The 19699-nt window shown below is 38.9% G+C and overlaps 1 protein-coding gene across 1 annotated transcript in view; it reads left to right on the top strand.

Annotated features, from left to right (window-relative positions):
• The first annotated feature begins 5884 nt into the window (after nucleotides 1-5884).
• Nucleotides 5885-19699, top strand: part of LOC131008198 (uncharacterized) — a 43143-nt gene continuing 29328 nt past the window's right edge. Inside the window, exons 1-2 of the mRNA XM_057935090.1 lie at nucleotides 5885-5963; nucleotides 6102-6211. Coding sequence (XP_057791073.1) covers nucleotides 5885-5963; nucleotides 6102-6211 — 189 coding nt within the window. The remainder of the gene's footprint in view (nucleotides 5964-6101; nucleotides 6212-19699) is intronic.

Raw genomic sequence — 19699 nt, 5'->3', positions numbered from 1 at the left:
AAAAATTGTTACAACCAAATAAAGGAAAAAACTCACTCACACTCTAGCTCCTAGGGTGACTCGAACCCCTGACCTATTGGTTGGAGGGGAAGCGTCTTACCAACAAACTGCGCTTCATCGTCTCTTAAAAGTTGAGTCTAATTTGCAACAGAGTCAAAATTTTATGATTTAAGTAATTTTTTTCAAGAAAAAAATAATTGATTAGTTAAATCTCGGGAAAGGGTACTTGCCAAATATTTGGGCTCGAGCTGTGGAGCACAATATTTCATCTATCCTACTCCTAAATGTCAAAAGAAATATGGGGCTTTATTATCTGAAACCCCACATCAAGTAAACATAAAATAGATAAGTCTTGCAAGAAAAGGATGAACATGCGTTTCTAATTAATGTTGAACATTTTAAGAAAAAAAATCATTGAGACCGTACTCCTAATGCAACAGTATGTTATACTAATGTTTTATACGGTACCGAATCTTGCAATAATGAACATTCTACAAAAAGGGTCAGTATTTTTTTAAAATGAGCTTCTTTTTTTTTGAGAGAAACGAGAGAAAATTTATTGAACACACTGGCATGGAACATGGAGATGACTCTCCACAAACAACGGGGGTTCATTCCAAACATGAAGTGTAGATACATCCCATGCAGCCATTGCTAAGCAATGAGCTATAGCATTTCGATTCCTTCTAACACGGCGGATCCTAAAACCAGACAACAACAGAAGTTCTCGTCGACAGTGGTCTGTGATAGCACCAAACTCAGTGAAATTTCTTCCAGGCGACTCGATTGCTTCGCACGCCAACTTACTGTCAGACTCCACCCATCCATTCACTAAGCCTAACTCTTTAATCCATGACAACACTTCCTTAATACCCAAAAGCTCCACTTCCTCCACGATGTGTCTTCCCGGAAGTTTAATAGATTTACCCCTAACAAATTGGCCACCATAGTTTTGAATTACAATTCCAATACCTGTTGCGTTCTGATCCGTGAAGAACGCAGCATCAACCCCGCACCGATACCAGCTATCAGGGAGCACATGCCACCCTGCACACACCAGCTGGTTCACGTTACTTGCTGGCTTGGAGTGAACAGCAGCTTGAGCCAGAATCCAATCTTCCTTGCAGCTGGCAGCCATTAAAACAGACCTTGAAGAGCTGGGGACAACATTTTCCCAGATAGCCTTGTTCCGGTCTTTCCAAATGTGCCATAGAATCATGCAAACATTTGCAGCAAGGATGCTATCTTCGTTGGAGATAATCAAAAAAAGAGCTGAACAAAAAGACTCATTACTAACCTTGACATTATCCATGAAGCTCGCGAAACCCCCAATCCTCCAACAATCATCGGCAAAGGGACAAGCAAGAAAGATATGCCAAAGATTATCATAACTCTCCTTACAAATCCCACACTCCCCTCCAACTGTAACTCCTCGTGAAAGTAAGTTCTCTTTAGTGGGAAGATTGTTCTTTGCTGCCCTCCAAAGGAAGGATTTCACCTTCAGAGGTACCTCCATCTTCCATAGCTTATCCCAACGGCCATCTTCCCCAAAATTCTGATCAAGTGTAAGAGAGTTGGCAAGTCGATAAGCCGACTTCATCGTATAACCTCCATGCTTCGAGAACTTCCAGATAAGCATATCCGACTCCACTCTCGGCATAAGAGGAATAGAAATGATGGAGTTTACATCCTCCTCGTTCAGCACCTGCTTCATAAATTCAATGTTCCACTCCCGATTATTCTGCAGAATAAGGGTGCTAACTCTGTCTTCCTCCATCCCAGGAGGGCAGTGCGCCGAGACCCGGGAGTTGCCTTCTCTTCTCAGCCAATGATCCCTAAAAATTTGGACACTAGCGCCATCTCCAATCCTCCACCTCACACCACTTCTGGCCAAATCTTGCGCTGAATGAATACTTCGCCAAGTATAGCTGGGATTATGCCCCAAACTGGCTGTAAGGAAGTTACCGTGACAGAAGTACTTGGCCTTTAAGACTCTGGACACGAGAGCATCGGGATCATTAATGAGACGCCACCCCATTTTAAAATGAGCTTTAAAAACTAATTAATCGCAGAAAATGCATTTGCCCCCGACACTATCTTTATCTTTATATATATAAAAAGAAAAGTAAATGTAAATAAGTTCAATTAGAAGGATATAATTGAAAATTAAGGGAAAAAATTGTAATCACAATCTCCTATAAATATGCCGATACAGTTAGCTACAAAACCACCTATTATTGTTCTAATAAACCGCCGACACTTACTTTACTTAATTACACATGTATTAATAAACTGTGAAGAATTGTACTCCATCTCTAAGCAAAATAAAATAAATAACAATATTAAATGATTGCATAATAAATAACTAAAACATTATATAATTGAAATCTTATATTGCACTAAATTTTTTATATTAAATAATTTAAATTTTCAAATATTAAATTATTTATTTTTTTAAGTAATGATATTTTTTTTAGAAACTAATTAAAATTCGTATTTCAAACTTTCAATATCTTGTGATTATTGATATTTCAAAATTATCTACATTTATCTCACTAATTGTTTTGAACATATACATGTTTAAATTTTGTTGTTCATTAGTATTATTTTAAATCTATAAATATTAAAATTAAATTTGATATTATTATATTAATTTAATAATTACAGAGAAATTCGTATATATTGTGCGATGTATAGTGATAATCTCTATATATGCGATATTTTGTAAAAGTAAATTATAATTTGTATAAAAATAAATTATACATTATAGTACATGATACTTTTAATGCATACAAATGACACTTTTAATAATAAAAAATGATAATTTTTATAAAAGCAAATACTATTGTTTACAAAATAATGATACATTATAAATTATAGTTTAATGTATATAAATGACACTTTTCAGTTGATCAGGACCGACAAGTGCAAAAAGGGGGAGAAGGTCGTTCCCAGTGTGGGTGCGAGTTTAACCAATCGCATAGTTTGCCCTAACTAGAAAGTTTGTCGAGATTAAATATAAAGCTTAAGAAAAGTATATATGTAATATATGTATATTTTCAAAGTTTTCACATTTCCTTTATATTTAATAAAAGTGTTGGGAACCCCATGGAATATCAGGTTTTATTTGATGATACCAAAATCCTTAGGTTTAATTTGTAATAGATTAGAACTGTTTTGAACTCAAGTGTTAGAGTTTGTTTCTAGTTTAGTTAGCAGTTCTGAAGACTGAAGATTGAAGACTGAAGAACTGAAGACTGAAGTATCAGTTGAATAATCAGTTCAGAACTGATTACTTAATGCGTGCTTCGAGGACTCAACAGACTGACACAAAAGTCAAGTATCAGTTAAACATTCTTCCTTGAACTGAACTTCCAACGTTCAAAGGAAGCCACGTGCTTATACAGTACAGCCGCATTAAATGCAGAGATCTCAGGATCATCCATCTCTGCAGAGGTCATTCTTATTTGGTGGCTACTTTATCAGAGACGTCACATCTCCTGTCCCTCAAGAGAGCCGTTTCCACCAAACAAGGAACCTCGAAGATTGAAGCCTCAGCCCAAATTCGAATTGCTCTCCAACGGAAGAAATCTTGAAGACGTTCTCCGCCAACAGATCTATTCAAGACCTCTCCAATAAATAGCGCTCGAGGATCAACTTCAATCTTCACCGATTCAACGACCTAAGCTGAAGCTCTGCCGAAATTGCTACTCAGCCCAAAGCTTAATCTCCCCAAAGCTTGAATCGAAGAAGAGAATTCCAAAGCCAAAATCAGTCACTACTGATTACACATTCTCTTAGACCTTAGGCATATATCTGTTTACCCAGAAGCCCAGGTCAAAACTTGCTCCAAAGAACTTGTTCTTTGAAGTCTAGTTGGCAAGTTTTTCAAACCTCCTTTCGTGAGAAAGAAACCGAGTGTTTGAGTGAAAAGGAGTTTAGGAAGGTACTCTGACTCCGTGAGATCCTAGTGCAAGGTCGTGCTAGGAGTGAGAAATCCGACGCGAGTGAAGCGTGGGTACTGAAGTAAGGTCTCTTCAGTGAAACAGTTGTGTGCACCCGGCAAGCACACGGTTCGGTTTGCAGTGCACCAGTTAAGCACTTGCGGAGTTGATTGTTGGTCTGATCAACCGACCGTGAATGTAGGAAAGTGTTTTCCGAACCACATAAAACTCTCTGTTATTTATAGCTTTCAGTCTTTACATTCTTATCTGTGTTCTTACTGTTGATAAACTGAATACTGAATAACTGCAAAGAGAAACCTAAGACTAACAACGTGCTCAACCGAGGCTATTACGAAACAAGTTTATTTTCGCTGCGTGTGATATCAGTCTGACTAATCTATCCTCTGATAGTCAGGAAGACTTATATCATCTCTGTTTTAGCAAACTCGACTGAAGCCCTTACGTGCATCAGTTAAGTTCCAGTGACTTAACTGATAACTCATTATTGAAGAGTTTTCAGTATCAGTCGTCAACCCTGTTTGGTCAAAACTTTTCAGTCAACAGGTGTCATAGTTTGCGTGTAAAGTTTCGTTTTGATCTCATTCTTGAGATCCCTCTATTTTTAGAGAAAATTGTAAAAATAGCCCATAGGTGTATTCCCCCCGCCATACACCTATTCGAGACCCACCCTCCGGACCTAACAATTGGTATCAGAGCAGGTTGTTCGCAAGAACAGTTTGTTTCTGACTAGGTTCTAATTGAACTATATCCTTTTTCTCAAAGGTCTCAAAAAACCTTTCTCTTTCAAGTAGTGCTTGTTATTTGCTGTTATCTGTTGTTATGGAGACTAACCATGGCAGGTTATCTTTTTACCTATGTTTAGTATTGAAAAATACGACATATGGAAATTTCGGCTTGAAAGCTTCCTCGTTTCCCAACATTGCCGAATGTGGGAAGTCATCACCAATGGAGCAATCATCATCACCGAAACTGTCAAAAGAATTCCAGTTGATCCTTCCCTGGATCCATTCGATGAAGTCCAGAACAAGCAGAAGGCAGACTTCACCACAGAAGAAAGGAAGCAAGATGAGCTTGACAATCTTGCCAAGAGCATCATCTCCAGCACAGTACCAGACAAGCATGTCACCAAGATCATCAAGTGTCAAAGTGCAAAGGAGATGTGGGACATTCTTGAAAGAATGTGCGTAGGCTCTGAGGAAATCAAGGAGAACAAGCTATCCATTGCTTGTCAAAAGTTCGATTCCTTCCTCATGCTCAAGAATAAATCTGTCGAAGAGATGGAACTCAGATTCAATCAAATCCTGAATGAAGTTGAATCCATCTCGAAGGACAAGTACACTCAACGAGAAATCAATTTGAAGATTCGTCGAGCACTGCCACGAGGAGAATGGCAGATCTACTCAGTCGCTCATCAGCATAAGCCTGGATTCAGTCAGCTCCCGACAAACAAGCTTTTCTCTGATCTCATGGCAAATGAGTTTGACCTTCAGAGAAATTTTGGAATCAAGAAGGCTGGAGGATTAGACGAAGATGGTCCTTCAACCTCAAGAGGAGCAGCACTGAAAGCTTCAGCAAGAGAAAGCAAGAAGCAAACAAAGGAACCAGCGGAACTCAAGCCAGAGGACATCTTCAGTCAATATGCTCTGTTGACTGAAAGATTCAACAAGATGGAGTCCGAATTTCGTAAGTACAGAAGGTTCCACAAGCAGCACTACAAAGGAAAGGAAAGAGAAAGCAACTCCAGACATTCCACTGACCGAAGCGGTGAAAGGAAGTTAGCCGCCTACGACATCAAAGATATCGAATGATTTGGATGCAAAAAGAAAGGGCACTTTCGAAATGAATGCCCTGAACTGACGCAGTCTGAGCGTAAAGAGTTGAACGCCAAAAGAGATCGCAAGTATGCGAAGAAGAAGGCGATGGTTGCTGATGATGCTGAATCCTCCAAGGACACAACAGAATCATCTGAATTCGACTCTGACAGCTCAGATGATGAGAGTCAAGCTTTGATGGCCAACGAAACTGAAAGCGTGGCTGACAACAGCTACGACAATGGAATGAATGGCTCAGAGGTAAACTCTCATTCAAAAACTCCATATACTGATAATTCCCTGATTTCTACAAGAGATCATTCAGAATCTGGAGAAGGCTCAACCTATGAAGCTGACGAGCTTGATCAGCTCATGACTGATCACTGTCAATTGAGAAAAATGTTCAAAAATCACCTCAAGCAGAATCAGATTATGGTAAAGGAGATTAATGATAAACGAGCCAAGAATCGGACAGTCATCTACTTTCCGGATGAAACTGGTCTTGATCAGCTAATCATGGAGAACAGTCAACTGGAAGAAAAGCTCAGAATCTCCAACTCAGAATGTGATAGAGCTTCTCATGAAATCAAGAGGCTCAATCGCAAACTGGAAGAAACAGTCAAAGACTGCATGATGAAGTCTCCCATGATAAACAACTTTCCTTCGAAAGGTCTTGTTGAAAGCATTGGAGGGAAGGTTGCAGCTGATAAAAGAAAGAATGTCATGATCAATTCAAAGGACGATACTTCTGAAATCACCACATCAGAAGAATCAAGAGATCATGATATGGATTAAGTTCGCAAACGCAAACTGATGGCAAGAACAAATGTTCCACCTCCACGAAGCTACAGACGAGCAAAGGAGGCCCCCAACCAGATCACTCTACTAAGAAGACTGGAAAGCAGATTTTAGTCAAAAATCGGGGAAGGAACATCCGGAATCAAGAAGAATCTTCCTCATCAGTCCAGGGGGAAGAACAATCACATCAGTCAGAAACTGAAATCAGTTCAGTTTCAGAAAGAACAACATCCATGGAGACAAAGCAATGATGAGTCTAAACGAGCCAAGCGACATCCACGACGACAAGCGACTGGACATCACATGACTCATGTCCCACGACATCAGTCAAATCTCCATCTGTCTGGAATGACTCGAGTATCTCAAGGAAGATACTTTGCCGAGCAAAGAAGACCTCAACCTCTCATCAGACAAAACAACTACAAGAGTGAGGCCTTCAAAAGGAAAGCTCAACATCAGAATGCTCATGTGCCAACCAAAGATACGACTACTTCTGTCAGACGACCAGCAAAGCGCAAGAGATCAGCAAAACCTGTTCTGAAGCAGATATGGGTTCCAAAGAGAACTCGAGCTAACATTGAAGGACCCAAATCTTGATTGGGTACCTAAATTGACTCTTCCTTGCAGGCCAAGAACGGAAAATCCAAGAAGAAGGAAGAAGTCAAAGCATCAATCAGAACGTGGTATCTTGATAGTGGCTGTTCAAAGCACATGACGGGCTACAAAGAATATCTATCCCAGTATGTTGAGAAAGCTGGATCCAAAGTTTCATTCGGAGATAACTCAATCGGAGAAACAAAAGGCTATGGTGTGCTCGACGTGGGTAACGCCAGTATCAGTAATGTTAGCTTTGTTTTTGGTCTTAAACATAATCTGTTGTTTGTGAGTCAATTTTGTGACAGTGGTTTCACAGTGAAGATCAAGAAGGATATATTCACTGTTAGAAACAATCAAAAGAAGGTGGTTCTGAAAGGATTCAGACAAGGGAGTCTCTATGTTGTTTCATGGGAAGACAGTCCTTCAGAAACATGTCTCATCAGCAAGAGTAGCTCGGAGCTCAACTGGCTGTGGCACAAGAGACTCAACCATCTCAATTTCAAGACGATCAACAAGCTTGCTAAACATCAACTGATAGAAGGTTTACCTTCTATTGTGTTCCAGAAGAAGCAAGAATGTGAAGCATGTCAAAGAGGAAAGCAGACGCGAATGTCATTCAAGTCAAAGTCAGGACACTCCTCTAGAAGAGTTCTTCAACTACTTCACATGGATCTGTTTGGCCCAATCTCCCCAAGAAGCTACAACGGTAGGAAGTACACCTTAGTTGTTGTGGATGATTATTCACGATATACTTGGTTATCTTTCTCTTCACCAAGAAGGAGACACTAGAAGAACTGCCAAAGCTGCTGAGAAGACTGAGCGTGGAAAAAGAAGTCAACATCATCAGCATCAGATCAGATCGTGGGACTGAGTTCCTCAATACTGTCATTCGTGAGTATTGTGATGAACATGGAATCAGTCATCAAACCTCTGCAACAAGGACTCCTCAATAGAACGGAGTTGCAGAAAGAAGAAACAGATCTTTGAAGGAAGCAGCAAGGACGATGCTAGCTGAATCAAAACTCCCCTTGAAGTTTTGGGCAGAAGCAGTCAACAACGCATGCTATACGTAAAATCGCTCCTTCCTCACTCAACGTCATGGAAAAACTCCATATGAGATATGGAAGAACAGAAAGCCTTCAATCTCTTATTTTCATGCTTTCGGTTCTAAGTGTTTCATTCACAACAACGACAAGAGGAGATTAAACACATTTGATAGCAAGGCTGATCCAGGAATCTTTCTTGGATATTCTGGAACTGAAAAATCCAGCAAAGCCTATCGAGTGTTTAATTCTCAAACTCTCTGTATTGAAGAAACACCTCATGTTGTATTTGATGAGTCTGCTGATGAGTTCAGGAAATAGGAAACAGAGAACGCTGAAGTTTCCAGAACTTAAAAGCAGGACACCGAACTCTCTTCAGTCCTGGTGTGGGGACCCGAAAAAGATGAAGATGCTGAAAAGCTTCAGTATCAGAAGATCAGTCAAAGGTCAGAAGTTCAGACTGGAGCCAATGTAGACGACATCAGCCAAGGGGGAACTCCTACCGATAAGGACAGAGCTGAACCAGCCGAAGATGAGCCAACTCATCTCTCACCAGTTCAGAACAATGCTCAACACCTCAGAACTATCCTGACCGAAGAGCTTCCTCCAACACCAGAAGAGATCAAGAAGTATCGAAGATGGTTTGAACTTCATTCAAAGGAGAACATCATTGGAGAACCATCAGACGGTGTCAAGACTCGAAGATCAATGTGCAACCTCGTCTTTGATATCAACCAGAACTGCATCAACGAAGATAAGAATTTCAGCTATTTCTTATCATCTACAGAGCCCAAGGATATTGAAGAAGCTCTGAAGTCCACTGAATGGGTCATTGCAATGCAAGAAGAGCTCAATGAATTCAATCGGAATTCAGTTTGGGAACTTGCGGATTGACCAGATGATGCAAATGTGATTGGCTTGAAATGGATTTTCAAGAACAAGAAAGACGAAAAAGGTCACGTTGTGAGAAACAAAGCAAGGCTAGTTGCAAAAGGATATGTTAGGTCTGGAGGTTCTCGAATAGGTGTATGGGGGGGAATACACCTATGGGCTATTTTTACAATTTCCTCTAAAAACAGAAGGATCTCAAGAATAAGATCAAAACGAAACTTTACACGCAAACTATGACACCTATTGACTGAAAACAGTTTTGACCAAATAGGGTTGACGACTGATACTGAAAACTCTTCAGTAATGAGTTATCAGTTAAGTCACTGGAACTTAACTGATGCACGTAAGGGCTTCAGTCGAGTTTGCTAAAACAGAGATGATATAAGTCTTCCTGACTATCAGAGGATAGATCAGTCAGACTGATATCACACGCAGCGGAAATAAACTTGTTTCGTAATAGCCTCGGTTGAGCACGTTGTTAGTCTTAGGTTTCTCTTTGTAGTTATTCAGTATTTAGTTTATCAACAGTAAGAACACAGATAATAATGTAAAGACTGAAAGCTATAAATAACACAGAGAGTTTTACGTAGTTCGGAAAATACTTTCTTACATCCACGGTCGGTTGATCAGACCAACAATCCACTCCGCAAGTGCTTAACTGGTGCACTGCAAACCGAACCGTGTGCTTGCCGGGTGCACACAACCGTTTCACTAAAGAGACCTTACTTCAGTACCCACACTTCACTCGCATCGGATTTTTCACTTCTAGCACGACCTTGCACTAGGATCTCACGGAGTCAGAGTACCTTCCTAAACTCCTTTTCACTCAAACACTCGGTTTCTTTCTCACGAAAGGAGGTTTGAAAAACTTGCCAACTACACTTCAAAGAACAAGTTCTTTGGGGCAAGTTTTGACCTGGGCTTCTGGGTAAACAGATATATGCCTAAGGTCTAAGAGAATGTGTGTAATCAGTAGTGACTGATTTTGGCTTTGGAATTCTCTTCTTCGATTCAAGCTTTGGGGAGATTAAGCTTTGGGCTGAGTAGCAATTTCGGCAGAGCTTCAGCTTAGGTCGTTGAATCGGTGGAGATTGAAGTTGATCCTCGAGCTCTATTTATTGGAGAGGTCTTGAATAGATCCGTTGGCGGATAATGTCTTCAAGATTTCTTCCGTTGGAGAGCATTTCGAATTTAGGCTGAGGCTTCAATCTTCGAGGTTCCTTGTTTGGTGGAAACGGCTCTCTTGAGGGACAGGAGATGTGACGTCTCTGATAAAGTAGCCACCAAATAGGAATGACCTCTGCAGAGAGGGATGATCCTGAGATCTCTGCATTTAATGCGGCTGTACTGTACAAGCACGTGGCTTCCTTTGAACGTTGGAAGTTCAGTTCGAGGAAGAATGTTTAACTGATACTTGACTTTAGTATCAGTCTGTTGAGTCCTCGCAGCACGCATTAAGCAATCAGTTCTGAACTGATACTTCAGTTGGTATCTTCAGTCTTCAGTCCTTCAGTCTTCAGTCTTCAGTCTTCAGAACTTCTAACTAAACTAGAAACGAACTCTAACACTTGAGTTCAAAATAGTTCTGGTCTATTACAAATTAAACCTAAGGATTTTGGTATCATCAAAATAAAACCTGATATTCCATGGGGTTCCCCATAATTTCCCCCTTTTTGATGATGCCAAAACCTTACAGCGGTTCTAAGCAAAACAAAGACTGAACTCAGTGCACAAGTTCTAAAACAGGGTGAAAACAATTCCCCCTTAACAATAGAACCTAATAACTTGTACTTCAGAGTTATGAACACAACAGTTCAAAACAGGAACGAGGACAAAGACATAAAACCATAATCAGAGCCTGGACAAAAAGTTATTGTCTTCAGGTTGAGATCAAAAAGAAGTTCTTTTCATTCCAATAATCTGACTGATAAGACATCAATCGAGGTACAGAGCAAACTTACATTGGAGTACAAAAGTAAATACAAAACTCATGGGAAAACCCATGGACTCCAGCAGTCTGCTTGGCTGCGCCTTGAACTTCTTGATCTTCATCTTCCTTCTTCAGTCTTCATGTTCCTAAGCTTGTTCTATTCCCACTTGTTTTCCTTCAACTTGAGGTCTTTACTGGAACGTCCTCCTTTCTACTTCTAGTGATCCTTTTGTTGTCCCATCTTCAGTCAAGAAAGAAGATGCAGGAAAAACCTTTGAGAAGGTTTTTCTCTGACTTCCAACTTTTCCCTCTTTTTGGCAACATCAAAAAGAGAGCTGATGATGGAGGCAATGATCGGATGGGACTTCAACTCCGACTCTCAAGCACTCGTGGGAGGACTTGAGAAGGGAAGAGGTCCCTAGATGCAGAAGGAAGAGGACGCCAGTGGAGAGGTGGAGAGATGAGAAGAGAGACGGAAAAGTGAAGGAGATGTAGAGATGGAGAAAGCAAAGTGAAGGAAGGGAAAGTATGTATAGCATCTTAGAGATAATCATGAGATGCAGCTATACATACTATCCGGAGGGCAAGGAGACAGACTGTAACACCCCGCATTTTCCTCATTATAAATATTTTGAGATTTATGAGAGTAAGTTATTGATGAGATGAGATTTCTAATAGGTTGAACTATTATGTTTTCAATGAAGAACTAGTGAATGAAATACTTTGAGGAAATAAGGATGTATAGAGATGATGGTTGAATATTGATGAAGTTAAAATTTTCTTTTCTTTCATTAGTGGTAGCAGCTCTGGCGAAACCGAGCTCTAGCGTAGCCGAGCTCTACTCTGGAAGCAGAGCTGAAGATTGAGCTCTGCATGTAACACCCCGTACTTTTATGAGTAGTAGAAGTGTCGAGACACTACAGAGAGTACTATGGTACTGAGATATAAGATTATAATTAAGATAAGATGGAGTTATGGTGATAAATAGAGATATTGAGCATTAGAGTTACACCTTTTGATGAGAAAAGTTATTATTCTAGATGGAGATATTTTGATGTTTGAGAGTGTTTGATGAACTTTGAGAATGGAAAAGTTGACGAATTTTCGAGTTACTCTTGACTGCACTATTCTGCCTTGAGTCTTGCTCTACTCTGCCGAGTTGGGTTTTCGCTGCTTCAAACCAAGAAGTCATTCCTCTGCCCTTCTGCCCAGACAGAGGGGAAGTCATTCTTCTGCCCAGACAGAGGGGAAGTCATTCCTCTGCCCTTCTGCCCAGACAGAGGGGAAGTCATTCTTCTGCCCAGACAGAGGGAAAGTCATTCCTCTGCCCTTCTGCCCAGACAGAGGGGAAGTCATTCTTCTGCCCAGACAGAGGGGAAGTCATTCCTCTGCCCTGACAGTGAATGCATTCCTCTGGCGAGCATTTCTCTGCTCTGGTGCGGAACCTACTTTAGAGAGAGATGAGTCAAAGCAAATGGATAAACTTTGTTAACGGATAAGATATTTTATGCAAGTGGATAATTAAGCATGTGTTAATTATCCAATACTTGATGGCCAAGTAAATGGGGTTATATATATATATAACACCTTTCTCTTTCATCCCCCATAACAGACGTCCCTTTCCTCTCTCTCCTCTCTCGACTGTCATTACCCAACGCCATTAATAAGCTGGTAAAAAGCTTCGTAAGTTACTTGTATCCCATAACCACCGATTAAATCTAGCTGAAAACACTCGTATATCCATAGAACGAAAGCTGGGTTTGAGCTAGGAATCAAGAAGGTGGAACTATACTTTTCGTTACAGATCATAAGAGTAAGCTACTAAACACATGAATCTACTTATATCTAAGCTTTATGAGCATGTAGATGAGGGATCAAAGCATGAAAACAACTCCTAATTCAAGTTGGTAATTTTCGAAGATTACTAGGGTTGGAAGTCTTCTACAATTTTGTTGTCTTCTAACTTTAAGATGGAGAGTATATGCATGCTATTAAGATGTTAATTATTGGTCTTTGAATGAAAAGCATGATTTTGATTTTGAGATATGGTATATAAAGGTGTTAGGTTGTGTGATGTTGGAAAGATAAGATTCATGAAGAAAGTGAGGATTTGATTATGAAATGAGCCTATGAGATTGAAGTTATGATTATTGATGGATTAAAATGATGGTTAGAAATGATTAATAACGATTATGATGAATTGGTTTGACAAGAAAATAGAGTATGCTTGGTTAATGAGTTAATTGGCTAGCTTTTAAGCTACTGACTTGATTGTTTTCGACGGAGTTTTTGACACCCAAAAATCTTGAAACTTTTATGGTAAGTATATATAAGTGTTAGGAACGTTCGTGTAAAATTTGAGGTCATTTGAACATCGTCTGATAACCTTTTAAGTTATGAGTCTCCAACTGCAACTTTCTACCGAAAGTGTGGAAGAAACAGATACTAGAGTCACTTTTCCAGTAGCTTTTCATGAGTTTATGGTTTCCAAATTTTTATATGAACAAGATGAACATGTTATCTAGCTACCCATAAAAGGTTAAGTCTTTTTGACAAGATCTACTATTTTTCTAAAATCAAAACTTTCAGTTACACATAACTGTCGAATATGGTAGACTGTAGGAAAATGGTCATATCTCCTAAACCACATAGAGTTTTGCAACCTACTTTTTTTTAAAAGAAACTAGACTTCAAGAGGTTTCAAACGGTATGAGTCCCAAATCCAGGAAGGTTCTGAGGTAAAACAGTTTATTCCTCGAAGTTAAAACATATGAGTATGAAGTCAAGTATGGTTTTTCACAATTACACCTACCTTTGATTTAGTAAATTGCATGTGTAAATGGCGATAATTACACACCATAGTAATTCATAAAAAGGCTAATGGAGTATATATATGTTTAAATATATATAGATGTAATACTTTTCCGAGATAGATTTACTTAACCAAATTTGGTTCTCTTGAAATTTTTAACCACATGGTGAAGTCATTAAGCATTATGTGAGTTATCTGATATTAAAGAGGGTCACTACTAGAAAAACTCTCATAGATAACGGATTTTATCCGTTATCTATGAGCAAAAAAACCGTTGTGTATAGTGGTGTTATCTATTCTATACGTCATAGACAACGGTTTCAAAACAGTTATGTATAGTAGCATAGATAACGGTACGATGTGTCATACATAACGGTTCCAATCCGTTATCTATAACGGTTATACATAACGGTTTTTCACCGTTATGTATTAACATTTTTCCGTTATGTATTAATTTTTTTTTTTTATCATAGTTAACAGTTTTTTGCACTTTTTATAACGGTTTTAACCGTTATCTTTGATAGAATACATAACGGTTTTTCACCGTTATGTATTAAGATTTTTCCGTTATGTATTAATTTTTTTTTTATTTTTTTTATCATAGTTAACAGTTTTTTGCACTTTTTATAACGGTTTTAACCGTTATCTTTGATAGAATACATAACGGTTTTTCACCGTTATGTATTAAGATTTTTCCGTTATGTATTAATTTTTTTTTTTTTTATCATAGTTAACAGTTTTTTGCACTTTTTATAACGGTTTTAACCGTTATCTTTGATAGAATACATAACGGTTTTTAGCACTTTTTATAACGATTTTTTGCACTTTTTATAACGATTTTTGCAGTTTTTATAACGATTTTAACCGTTATCTTTAATTAGAATACATAACGATTTTTTGCACCTTTTATAACAGTTTTTTGCACTTTATATAATTGTAGTATATTTTTAAATTTTGCAATTTTTATAAAACGACAAAATGATAAAATCAACGATAACAATATTATATATCATCCAAGAAATTCATACATTATTATACAAATGAACCAAATATCAAGTATACATCATCATTGCATATTCCGATTCAAAATTGAAAATACCAACAACCTTATAGCTAAAACAAAAATCTATCATACAATGTTTCTAGCACCAAGTCCTCAAGAACTAGTTAATCAACCTGCTATGATTCTCTGGTTGTCTTTTGACCTCAAGCCATCCCAAGCTACCATAAATTCATTACGCATTCTTCTAGTTACCTCATGCTCAAAAGCATCGCCACAGGCGCTAAGTATGCTGTCAACCTGCACTCGGCACATGGCGAAAGTTGATGAGACTATAGTTGACAGTTGACAGTAGAGACAAGTTAGAAAAGTTGATCGAATATAAAGCAATTCTGTCTAACAATTCTCCCACCATATAAGCACTATATTCTTAATATCGCCCAATTTTTTACTAACTACATCACCAGGGGCAAGAATAGCGGCATCTTCTCCATCTTCTCCATGGAATTGATATAGTTTGCTTCTTCTTATTGAAGTAGTCCCATATGCATACCAGTATAAATTTCAGATGAACAAATCATGATTTTACCAACCATACATCCACACATAATGAAACACTTTATTATATAAACTAACCTTTTATGGACCTAAACCTTTTGAGTTGACAGACCTGAATACAAACTCAGTGAGTAAAAACCAAAATATCTCTAATTTATTAAAAACTCCAAGATATCAACTTCAATACTAAAAACTCTCATATGGGTCTATTTATATTAAGCACGGTATTCAAGTACCACATAGTTTTGACTAATACATGAGAGTTCCAATATAAATGTCACCGGAAAAGGAAACATGGTCAATCAAGCCAATACAAGATGTCAATGCCAAATAAAATTCTAAATTGAACACATAAAAGTAAGCAATTGCACCATTGACCAAGTAATTTAATGTATATGTCTCTTCTTTCTTAATTATTTAATTATTGATCACACAATACGACAATCAATATCAATTCTACCTAATAGGGGAAACATGGAAAACAGACAATATAGAACTTTCAGGAAAGAAAACAACATAATGAAGAGATTATGCAATTTGAGTGAAATTTATACCCATGGCAAATTGGTTATATGAGGAGATTGAGTCTTACTCTTATATTCACTCCAGTGAAGAAGAAATTTATACCCATGGCAAATTGGTTATACCCGCGGCAGCAGCAATAGTCTGCAGTGAAGAAGAAACTTAGGGCTCGGTTCCTTATTTCATTTTGAAGCAAAGTTAAATCTACAACAAAACAACCAGCTCACAGATCCAAATTACGTGAAGTGTTTTCCAGCTCCCTCATCAAACCTTCAAATTCTCAACAAATAATATCTCCCACTCCCCACCACAAAATTCACTTTGTACAACACCAACCATTAGAATCCAAAGAAAAAATTAAGGTCAATTACGTTCATAACTGATACACAAAACAAAGCTGCTGATAAGCTAATTCACCTCCTGAAACCCTATAGTCTTCAAAACCCCTGCGTACAAAACAAAGAATTTGAGGTGAAATAGAAATGCTATAAACAACTGGAGCAAACCAAAGCATATCTAAGTTAATAGTTGCAGGGCAAATATTGACTTCTGGACCAAACTAGAATAAGGAAAAATTCACAATCTAGGAATCAGAGATTAGAAACATTGAGAACTCAATTTCTTTCTTAGACACATAACCACTCATCCATGGATGTTTGCTCCTTCACACTCCAGTATACTACTTGCACACACAAACTGAGTGCAAATACAATCGAGGATAATTCGGAGAGAGAGAAAGAATACCGTTTGAGGCGGGCATAAGCGAGGGCACGGCGCTGCTGAACAGCGAGGAATCTAGAAGCTCCAATTAACTGGTAACAAAAGGAAGAAAAAAAAATATTGAATTACCCCAAACCATGGTCGCCTCTCCCTCTTCTCCGGTGGCGTCAGCCGCTGCCGGCTGCCACGGTCACCGCCATCATCGCGCCTCCCATCGTCTCTACCCCCGTATCTCCAGAACGTACTTACGCACACACATGAGCCCTAATTTTTTCCCCAAAATTTCAAATCCGCTGCCACCGCCGCCTCTAACTCCGGCGAGGCTGACAAGGCATAGCCGTCATCTTCGTGAAGCCAGCGACCAGCTGCCGCCGATAACATCCTCCTTTTCCTTGCTTCGCATCGATGTGCCCTAGCCTTCGGTGTTCCCTTGATGGAACCGCCTCATCCGTGTTGCACGCGAGTTCGACGGTGCCATCATCCTTGGCTGACCCGCAGAGGCATGGCGGACTTGGGGAAGGCCGAGAGAGAGAGTTAGGGTTTGGTGGTTTTGGGTGGCGCCGCTGGTTAGGGGGAGGACGAGAGAGAGAGTGACGTTTTGGGGGAATTAGACGAGAGAGAGAAAGAAAGGATTTGGGGGAATTATATTTTAATATAAAATAATATGGGTTTAAAAAAAATTAAAAAAAATTAATAAAAATAAATATGATTATACATAACACTTATATAACGTTTTTCTTAACGTCGAAATAACCGTTATAAAAACATGCTCATAGATAACGGTCGGCTTAACGGTTTTGTAGTACCGTTATCTATGGGACTAATAGATAACGCACAAAGATAACGGATTAACTTAAACCGTTGTCTATGAGTATGGATAACACTACATAGATAACGGTTTTTTGTCAAACCGTTATCTATACATAAAAGTGCGCTCATACATAACGGTTTTTTTAAAAAACCGTTATGTATTGAGTGTTATGTATGTGAAATTTTGAAGTAGTGGGTGTTATAACATTATAACTTTGGTATGTGATTGTTAGATGGGTTTGAGTATCTAGAAGTCGTTCTTTAAGGAACAGATTAGACTTAAAATTTTGGTGATATGTTGAAAATAGAAACGATGAATATTTAGGAAGTATTATAAGAGTGATTTTGTTACGAAGAGTGATTAGTTACAAGGAAACAATGAGGAAGAAAGACTAATACTTAGATAAGAATAGTAAACCTAGGGAGGATTTGTCTGATTGACGTTTATTTTATTACATGATCGTCTATGCCAACGATGATATCTGAAGACACGAGTCAAGGGCATAAGTAGGATTTCTCCGAAGTACGAGGACCAAAGCTAAGATTTCCAGGTGGGCATTACTTTCTAATATTCCTATTACTGGCTTTCTAAATGATGATTATGATGATGTTTATAAGTTTTAAGATGATCTGAGATAAATTGATGTTTGAACTAATTAACTTGCCGAGTTTTGATGACGACGAGCTTGTACGTTACCCTCTACGGATGAGACGATTTCGGGTCCTGCCAAAGGCGGGATTGTGTACACGGAGGTAACCGTGAGCTGTATACCGGGTTGGCCGGTCAGAAATGACTGTGAGCCGACTGTCAGGTCGGCCGGTTACGGTGCTTGAGAAGGAGGCCTACTTCTCAGTACCATGATGATGATGAGCTGTAGAAGCGGTACTACATGCTAAGTATTTGTGACTGCAGTCTATCTTTCATTACTTTATGATGCTTATAATTTATCAATTGCTTACACAGGTTCTTTTAAAGAAAAACCCCTGTGTGATGTATAAATGGCAAGTTAAATGTATAGCTCTAAGAGCGAGATTGTTTATTTTCGGCTTATGTCCACTGAGTATTTTATACTCAGCCCTGCATGTATTTCTAAATGTGCAGGATGAGCAAGGAGAGAGATTGGGGATTCGTTGGAGGGCTGTTGTTCATAGACGACCCTTTTGAGTACCGTATTTTACTACTATACGGATGTGCGAAGACTATGTTCTTGAAACTTAATTAGGATTGTTACTCTCAGCTATATGTCTTCACACATATAGTCTGATCACGTTTTGCTGTGCTACTCTGAGCAATATGAATCATTGTAAATATTTAACTATACTCCCTTTTGTTTTCATTGACTAGAACCTTGATACATTTGAATGTATGAAGCCGACCATATTTCTATTAAGTTTGAATTATTAGTAACTTCCGCTTGATGAGTCTTCTAGTTCGCTTGTTTTTACCCTATCTTTTTATTAGTCGTATCGATACCCAATCTACGCTATCACTGGCTAGATGACGGGCTGCGACACAGACGAGAAAGGATGGGAAAGAGGAGTGCAAGAAGAGGGGAGGAGAAACGAAGAAAATGCATGGCGAGGCTTTGATGAAAGAATTAGATCAAAATGCGCGTCGTCATACATGGAGGAAAGAGAAGGTGAGGATGAAAAATCGAATCAGTGGTAGTTGTGAGGACTACCACTGTCAATGTTGCACCGGCTGACAACGAGCTTCTGCTCATTGTTGCTGCACCACATGGAAGCTTCACAAAAAGGTGAGAAGCTCGCCTGAGCAACAGGTGAAGTCCGTCTGCTTGAGACAGGTACTTCAAGCCATATGGTCCGGGCATGAGGATGGAAGACGCTCGCGTCGATGGATACAAGTGAGAACAGTGCAAGCTTTGACGTCGGAGGGACGTTGAGTTCCAGTGGAAGGGTCCGGTGAAGACCAAGTATGTGAGCGTCATTCTTCCACTCCATGACTTTGCAGTCATCAAATTCTCCTAAGTCAGAACAAAAATTTTCTCTGCAATTTTGAAAGAATTTGAAATTTTCTCACAGTGAAGGCTGTGGAGAGTTGTTAGGTGATGCAGAAAACTATCGAAGACACCAAGGTATAAATAAACACAAATACCAAGTGAGAAGATGAAAAGGTTTTTGAAAACTGTGCCTAAAATGTTTTTGAAGAAAAATTCACGTCCGCCGTCACTGCAAGGAACGGAAGCTTCAAAAGGTGAGATATATCATGTCGAGTGATATT

Source organism: Salvia miltiorrhiza, chromosome 2 (genome assembly GCF_028751815.1).
Source record: "Salvia miltiorrhiza cultivar Shanhuang (shh) chromosome 2, IMPLAD_Smil_shh, whole genome shotgun sequence".
Lineage (NCBI taxonomy): Eukaryota > Viridiplantae > Streptophyta > Magnoliopsida > Lamiales > Lamiaceae > Salvia > Salvia miltiorrhiza.
The sequence above is the reverse complement of the archived record's forward strand: the minus strand, read 5'-3'. Positions and strand labels throughout refer to the sequence as shown.